The 8,711-nt window shown below is 42.3% G+C and overlaps 1 protein-coding gene across 2 annotated transcripts in view; it reads left to right on the forward strand.

Annotated features, from left to right (window-relative positions):
• Window positions 1-3,802, forward strand: part of XRN1 (5'-3' exoribonuclease 1) — a 131,273-nt gene extending 127,471 nt beyond the window's left edge. For both annotated transcript variants that reach the window (XM_068280785.1, XM_068280786.1), the window contains one exon: window positions 3,495-3,802. In XM_068280785.1, the coding sequence (XP_068136886.1) occupies window positions 3,495-3,782 (288 nt within the window). In that variant the 3' untranslated portion in view covers window positions 3,783-3,802. The remainder of the gene's footprint in view (window positions 1-3,494) is intronic.
• The last annotated feature ends 4,909 nt before the right edge of the window (window positions 3,803-8,711 follow it).

Raw genomic sequence — 8,711 nt, forward strand, 5'->3', positions numbered from 1 at the left:
ATATGTTTCTGCTGTTATTATTTAAATCCTCGAGAAATTGATGTAATTGGGGTTCAGTGCCCTTCCAGACGACAAAAATGTCGTCCACATACCTCAACCAGAGGGCAACGTGTTCCCGGTACCCACGCACGCCCCTAACTACAGTCTCCTCCCAGAAACACAGGTGTAGGCATGCGTAGGACGGGGAACACGCCGCCCCCATGGCTACACCTCTCTTTTGCCTATACAATTCACCTTTAAATTCAAAGTAATTATTATTGATAAGCTTCATCATATCCAAAACATACTCAACATGTCCCTGTTGATCTCTATATTTTCTTTCCAAATAATAATTCAGGGCCTCCAGGCCTTTTTCATGTGGAATGGACGTAAAAAGAGACTCAAACCAACCAAAAGCCAATGATCCTCCACATGAATACCGCCAATTTCCGCCAGCACAGCCTTGGTGTCCATTACAAATGAGGGCAGTTTTTGGGCAATATCTTTAATCTTTTGTTCAACAAACTGAGCCACCTTCTCAAGAGGGCCATTGTTCCCTGATAAAATTGGACGACTGGGGGGGGGGGTTTGAATATTCTTATGAGTTTTTGGTAATATGTAGAAAGTCGGGATAGTGTAGACATCTATCTTCAAAAATTTAATTTCCCTTTCCAGCAGAATACCATCTAAATATCCCCATATAATTTTGTCATTAATTTTCTCTATAAGCTCCTTAACCTGCCTGGCGTTCTATTAAGATCGCCAGGCAGGCTGCGGGAGGGTTTTTTTTGAATAAAAAAAAAACTATTTCATGCAGCCAACTGAAAGTTGGCTGCATGAAAGCCCACAAGAGGGCGCTCCGGAGGCGTTCTTCCGATCGCCTCCGGCGCCCAGAATAAACAAGGAAGGCCGCAATGAGCGGCCTTCCTTGTTTTGCTTATATCGTCGCCATAGCGACGAGCGGAGTGACGTCATCGACGTCAGCCGACGTCCTGACGTCAGCCGCCTCCGATCCAGCCCTTAGCGCTGGCCGGAACTTTTTGTTCCGGCTACGCTGGGCTCAGGCGGCTGGGGGGACCCTCTTTCGCCGCTGCTCGCGGCGGATCGCCGCAGAGCGGCGGCGATCAGGCAGCACACGCGGCTGGCAAAGTGCCGGCTGCGTGTGCTGCACTTTATTTGAGCCAAATCGGCCCAGCAGGGCCTGAGCGGCAGGCTCCGGCGGTACTGGACGAGCTGAGCTCGTCCAGACCGCCCAGCAGGTTAAAGGGGTTATTACGTATCCTCTCATAAGTAGCTTTATCACTTAGTAATCGTTTTACCTCCTTCTCATACATATCCTTACTCATAACGACTATATTCCCCCCCTTATCACTTCTTTTAATTTCAATTTCTTTGTTTTTTTGCAGCTCTTCCAAAGCTTTTCTTTCTGCACTATTTAGATTGTCAGATCCAGTTCTAACTTTCCAATTAATCGATTTTAAATCTTCTGCAACCAAATCCATAAACATGGACGTATATTTATTACTACTTAATGGTGGCATGAAAATAGATTTTGGACGTAAAGTAGTGTGCAGAACAGGGGGTGGTTCACCATGTTCCACCTCATAGAGAAGGTCGCTCAGATCCATTTCATCAATCTCATCCAAATTCACACCTACTTGGTCATCTGGCGTATTGGCGGCATACATTCTTTTTAAAAGAACTCGTCTTAGAAACAATTATATGTCCTTGTATGTCTCAAACTCACATCCTGACTGTTTTGGACAGAAAGAGAGGCCCTGTCGTAGCACTGATATTTGGGGTTCAGTCAGGGGTGCGTCTGTTAAATTAATAACATCTAACTTGCAATTTTCTAGCGGGAGCAACCGCCCCTCCTCCCCATTTGCCCCCGAGTCTGCATACCTTCTCTTCTTGCCCCGTTTGCCTCTCCTTCTCCTATATGCGCTACATATAACCAGGATAACCAGGATGACGATATATGACACACTGCACTGGATTTAAAGGGGCCTGAAGACTACAATAATATAATACAAAATACCGGTAGTAATAAATAGGTGCACCTATTAGTCTTGCAGGTTTGCTCCGGCATCCTGTTGCTTGCTGTTGTCATTGAGGAGATTTTTAATTGTTTTTAAGTGTTATCATTGTTACTATTTAAGAGGTTAATAGGCATTAATAAAGTGGAATAAATTGTAATACTTTCTTATGCTCAGGCTCCCTATAATTTTTATAGTGAATACTAGACAAGAAATATATTAAAACAATATAAAAGAAAAATTAAAACTAAAGATTAGTCCTCACTATAAATTTGAAAACCTAGGGGCCATTAGGCTCATGTTCCTTGCACCCAGTGTGCACTCAACTATTCAGCTCAATGCATTCTGAGAACATTGAGCACACATTGACGTTCACATCTCATCCACTGGAAAAAATAAGGGAGCTAGGACTGGAAACATTTGTGTTCTAGGAGATCATCCATCACTCCTACAGAACAGTTTCATCATTTTAATGAGTTGCAGAGACATAAGTCACATACTGCAGACAGCAGTCTAGCTGTTTTGACTCCCATCCCACAGATGTTGAATATTTAAATGCAGAACGCTGTCAGAGACCCCCTTCCCTCTCTAGAGATAATGGTTTTGACATAATGACCTCTTGCAACCCTGTTGTGAACCACATTTTCAATGTGTTATTCTGTCAAAGATGGTTCATTTGTTGCTTTTGTTTGCGTTCACAGGATGGTTTTTATCTACTGAATTTAGGTATTTGATAAACAGTGTTGGATCACATTTTGATTCTCACCCATATGTCATCCATACACCTGAACTGTAGCCAGGTGTATTTCCTTCCCTAGTCCCCATCTGATCTGAATACAAGTCTGTAGATCTTTGCCTATTTACCTAAGTTATGTTAAGGTTAAAGAAAACATCCTGGGGGTGATACCTCTGGAGGTGGAAGCCTCTGTATCCTAATGAGGTTTACCCTGTCCTCCTCCAATCCAGCACTGGAAGCCCCTCGGACACTGGGGAGGTAAATATTTACCTACCGCGACTGGTGCAGCAGCGGCTTTCTGAGCCTGATCAGATCTGCTCTACTGTGCAGGCGACACATGCTTGCACAGTAGAGCGGACCCAAACGGACTTGGCTTTTTCCGCCTGAGCCTGATCGGGAAGCCGCTGCTGCGCCTGTGCTAGAGCCCGGGAAGGTAATTATTGTAGGGGCTACTGCACCATAGCCGACATCGCTGAGACAGACTAAAGTGGCCCAACTGCAGGTCTAGACACTCCGACATGGTGCTCACAGACTAGTTACTAGCACAGCATTCCCACGTCTGCCTCTATGAAAAAGGAACTGGGACATCTACCTATATTACTCTTCCATCGGCCCTTGTAAAAGCAAAGCTCAGCTGATGTATGGGATTTCTGGATGTGTGTCACTTGTGTATGTGTCCCTAACAAATTAGTCATTTTTAATATCTCTCAAGTTACACTGTGCATACTTGTGTTTTTATTTAGGTAACTAAACAAAGAGCAGCTGTTACTAAGAATACTGAAGTCAGAGATCCGACTGGTTTATCCCAGAGTTACTCAAGTAATGAGCAGAGATTGGTACCCGATGTCGCCATGCAACATCCCTCAGATAGCTCTTCAGTTTCTCCACAAACCCCTCAGCGTTCTGCTCAGGACAAGTCATCTCCACCTGCCTCCTCCACTCCTCGAGCCAAGACCACGCCAGGCTCAGCCAGCAGGCGGAAGCCACGGAAATTAGCGGTGAACTTCAGCGTTCCTAAAGCAGCAGAATAAAGGAGACCTGTCAATCCGAATACCTACATCTGTTATATCGCCTTAACATTGCTGTGTACGCACAGTACGAGCTGCTGTCTACGATTTTAAATCATATTTTTTCTTTTATTATTATTTACATGTTTATACTACAATTTAGTCCTCTAAATCCTGAATTATATATTTCCTATCGCCGTTTATTAGTAATATATTTTTAAATTGAATTTTTTGGCATCGGCTTGAGTAAATCTTCAGTGTTCCAGATTACTGAAGAATAGCTGTACTTCCTAATGGCATCTGTCACATAAAAGAGGAACCCAGTAGTGCATTACGCTCAAACAACCAATAGCAGCATAGTCAAATGAATATTACCTTCCATTATTCGCTGCCATGCATTAATGCACATTACTGCTGTGCCATGACTTCTTCTTCAAAGGCCAAACAGTGTATACATCTGTGACCTCATACATACTATGGTGTCCATCCTGGAGTTACTGAGATTGTATGACATTCGCAGCCTTAATTTTGTGAGGTGCTTATGAAATTACATTTTTTAAATTCTGTAATAAAATTGTTTGAGGTCAAAGGACAACTGTAGTGAGAAGAGGCTGCCATATGTATTTACTTTTAAACAATACCAGTTGCCTGGCAGCCCTCCTGGTCTACTTGGCTGCAGTAGTGTCTGAATCACACCAGGAACAAGCATGCAGCTAATTTTGTCAGCTCTGACAAGAATGTCATAAACACCTGATCTGCTGCATGCTTGTTTAGGGTCTATGGCTAAAAGTAATAGAGTAAAGGATCAGTAGGATAGCCAGACAACTAGTATTGCTTAAAGAGAAACTGAAGCGAAAAAAAAATGATATAATGAATTGGTTGTGTAGTACAGCTAAGAAATAAAACATTAGGAGCAGAGACATACGTCTAATATTGTTTCCAGTACAGGAAGAGTTAAGAAACTCCAGTTGTTATCTATGCAAAAGAGCCACAGAGCTCCAGGACTTTCAAAGTCACAGAGAGCTCTGTCTTCTGAAGCTTATTATCTCAAGTGTCTCTAAGTGTATTGTTGTTTTTTTTTCCTGCAGAGGACAGTTTAAAAGTTCACTGGCCTGCTCTGTAAAATCATTTAGAATGCTGAGTAGAGTGTAAACTGCAAATATTCAAGAATGATGCAGTGTTATTAAAAAAAAAAGCTGTATAACTGAAAATAAAAATGAGCATATTTTATTTGCTACTAATGTTTTAGTAATTATCCGTACTACACAACCAATTCATTGTAACATAACTTCTTTTTTTTTTTTTTTTTTTTTTCTTTTGCTTCAGTGTCTCTTTAAAAGAAAATAAATATGGCAGCCTGCATATCCCTCTTGCTTCAGCTGTCCTTTTACCAGTCACACTGGTACATAGCTCTGCAGAGTAGTGTTATTTGCATCGGATAATGTTGTGCACAGCCAGTCAGCACCATCAGTAGGGTGTAGAGTCACAAACTTGTGCTCCACATTTCTCTTCACCTGACTCTGTTTCCTCCTTCCAAGCCGGAAGCAGAAAGCATCAGCGTCACTTGAAGTGTAACCTGGAGCACAACTTTGTGACTCTACCCCTGTTAATGGTGCAGAATGGCTGTGCAGGATGTTATCTAGCCTTCCAGATATGGGAACACAGATGCGAACAACACTACTGCAGAGCTGTAACGCAAGACAAAGTCAAAATAATTTGACGCGTGCTTGTTCCTTCCATTTCCACCCTTCTAGGAGATGTGCAGCATCTAGTCCAGTGTTGGATCAGCCAGTGATCCCATTTGGTGACTGTGTCTGAGATCATTGGCTAATTCTGGGAGTACACGGTTCGTTTCTGCCGTGCGTTTCTCCTCTCGATCGCTTTCGCCACTCGATTCTGCAGTCGATTCTCTTATTTTCCGCTCGGTTTTCTTATCTTTTTCCATTCACTTCTATCAGAAAACGAGCGGCCAAAGAATCATAAGGGAGATTGGACGTGTCGGAAATGATCTATCGAACCATCGAATCAGCTAAAAAACAAACCGTGTATTCCCAGCATAAGACACTGGAAGAACTAGGATTCTGACTCGTTAGAACTTTGTCCAGTCATTGTTTTTTCATGGTGCTGCCAATGTCTGTCTGTATCTCCCCTCTCAATATCATGAACTAAACCCAGAGTGTACACAAGAGGATCTGAGTCAGAGCAGTGTAATGGTGGTGGAATCATGCCTACTTTTTTAACTATCGTCTGAAGTCTATCTTAGGGCTGGCTAAACAGATAAACCTGGGAATGGGAAGTGGTACGAGATCTGTGCTTGTACGGATTGTTGCACCCGCAGCACTTTCTGGATCATCGTTGATTAAGCTGACGTCTGTATGTTGCACTGTGTTGTTACACCTAGATGCTCTCTAACTGGCTGAACACATGAATCTCTACAAGCAGCCCTATCTGCCTGCATACAAAGACCAATCACCCTCTGTTCTCCATTGACATCAGAAATATAAAGGGGCAAATATAATGTGGTTCTAGCCATGAATGATGTACCTTTGCCTGTTTTCTATTTGAAATATGCACTGAACATTTTCATTTTTCTACCCTTTATTCAGTCTTCAGTCATGTATAGTATATGGGAGACATTTCATCTTGGGATTTTTTTAATTCATTATGTTGCTGCCAAGAAGCAATGTATTCTTTCTCTTTCAAATTATGGTTATATTTTTTGCCTCTTGAAAAGGTTGGGTGCTACCCCTAGATATATAAAGTGTGTCCAGTGACCACTAGAAACTGTTTAGCTTAACAGCTGGTACTGGCCGGAGGTTAAAACTGCATTGCCAACAAGAACTGTCGGTTCACATTTCTTCAGCAAAAAAAAGCTGGGCATGGTGTCTATAAAGATGAGTTGAGGCACATCGCTGGTGCCACATCGCATCTCTTCAAAAGAATGCTAGCCTTGTCTACAGAGCTACCGATAAGCCTTCAACAGACAACAAATCATTCCTGGTGGTAACCAAAACCCCAGTTGTAGCCATTACTTTGTGAGGAGGATGGCGACTATCTTTCTCTCATTAAACAGGTCACATTTCATTTTTTGACCTGATTCAGCTTACTGAAAGCAGACCACAACAATGAGAACAAAGCTACATCTTACAGGGGTCACTCTTTCATGAACTGCCCCATCGCTTTATAAATAAGACATGTGACTACTATAGCAGCAACATTTACCCAAATTGGCTGGAATTAGGACTTAAATAGTGTAGTATATTTGCATTACTTCCTATGGTGTCATATTAAGATAATATGGAGGCAACCACTGAAGTACAGGCCCATATCTATATGATGCAGTGCTAAAAAATGTTGCTTGATTTCCTCCTGTTAACAATACGACCTTTTGCTTGTGCTTTTACCATGCAAATCATTCCATTTAAAGTTAGGGGTGTAGCTTCCTGAACTGCTTGCCTTCCTGCATCAATGCAGTAGCCATTCCTTCTGCCAGTGGTGCCATAAAAAACAATTTCTGTGCTGCACTGCCAAGAGTAGTTTACAAAACTCCATAACTACCACTAAGTCACACATGTCCATGGACTAAATTTGGCCCACAGAGCCATCAGATTTGGCCTCCAAGTGGCTTCCCCACTTTGCATTGTTTGGCCCACTATGGACCACCAGGAAAGCTATATTGAAGGTGAAGCCCTAAAACACCAGGGAAGCCATATGGGTCAGGAAGGGGGAAAGCACTTAACACATGGGAACTGTATAAGGGAGGGAGGGGGGGGGGGGGGCATTAGACTTCAGAGAACTGCAAAAGAAAGGGAGGACCACTAGACACCAGGGAACTGTATAGGGGAGGGCGGCCACTCGACAACAGTGAACTGTATAGGGGAGAAATGGGGGCCATTAGACACCAGGAACTTTATAAGTGAGGTGGTTGGCCCATGACTTGGCCACAGTGTTTGATTTGGGGCCCACTTTGTATTTGAGTTTGACACCCCTGCTCTAAGTGAAGCGATCTGCACATACATAGCACTGGAGGCCGTCGTACTGGTGATGGGGGAGAACTGGGCAGTACTGTTACCAGGCCTGTAGCTTATAGATATATGGCTTTTACAAAGGTTGCCACTAGGTTTTAAAATACAAATATATTGCATTAATAATCCTTACCCTGTTACAGCCAGTTTGAACTATTTTGCTATTACAATTTACAACATGGAAGTGTATTGTTTTCACTTGCACAACATTTCCCCACTGCTGCTCCCGATATTGTGGATCATGACCCAGTGCAGCCATAAGTCTAGTTGCATTTTGGGGCTTTATTATAATGTTTTGCTAGATAAACCACATAGTATAAACAGCAGTCGTGTGCAGTAACTCATCGCCATCAGTCAGAATTCACCTTTTTAAAAGTGTAAGTGGTAAAAGCAGAATTCTGATTGGTTGCTGTGGCTCGCTGCAGATCCTCCTCCTCTCTACAATGCTGTTTGGCCTGTAGCATTCTTTTGTTCCATGTACAGCACAATACATTTCCTGTGGAGTATCCTTAACCAGTTTAATCAGACAGTATTCCTGCACTTGCTAGGAAAATACCGTACATTTAAATTTTGGCAATGTTTGCAAAAAGCTTTTATTTTATTTTTCCCTGAAAATATTTTAAGTGACATTTTTCATTGGGTCTTATAAAGAACAGTATTTTTATTATGGAAAGGGAAGACTTTTATGTGCCCATTTATTTGGTTTGTAAGGTTTTAGAAATGTGTCTCTCACTGTGCTCTCAGTGCAGCGTGAGGGTGTGTCATAGTGGCATGTGCTGTTTCCTGTGTGTTTTATATGCAGTACAGTGCAGCTGGGAATCCATGGCATGAGACTATGCTGCACAATGGAAAAAACTGTTCTGATTGTCTTTGGTTTTTTTTTACAATATGTAATTGCATAATTGTACATCAGATACATGACACATAC

This window comes from Hyperolius riggenbachi, chromosome 4 (assembly GCF_040937935.1).
Source record: "Hyperolius riggenbachi isolate aHypRig1 chromosome 4, aHypRig1.pri, whole genome shotgun sequence".
Classification (NCBI taxonomy): Eukaryota; Metazoa; Chordata; class Amphibia; order Anura; family Hyperoliidae; genus Hyperolius; species Hyperolius riggenbachi.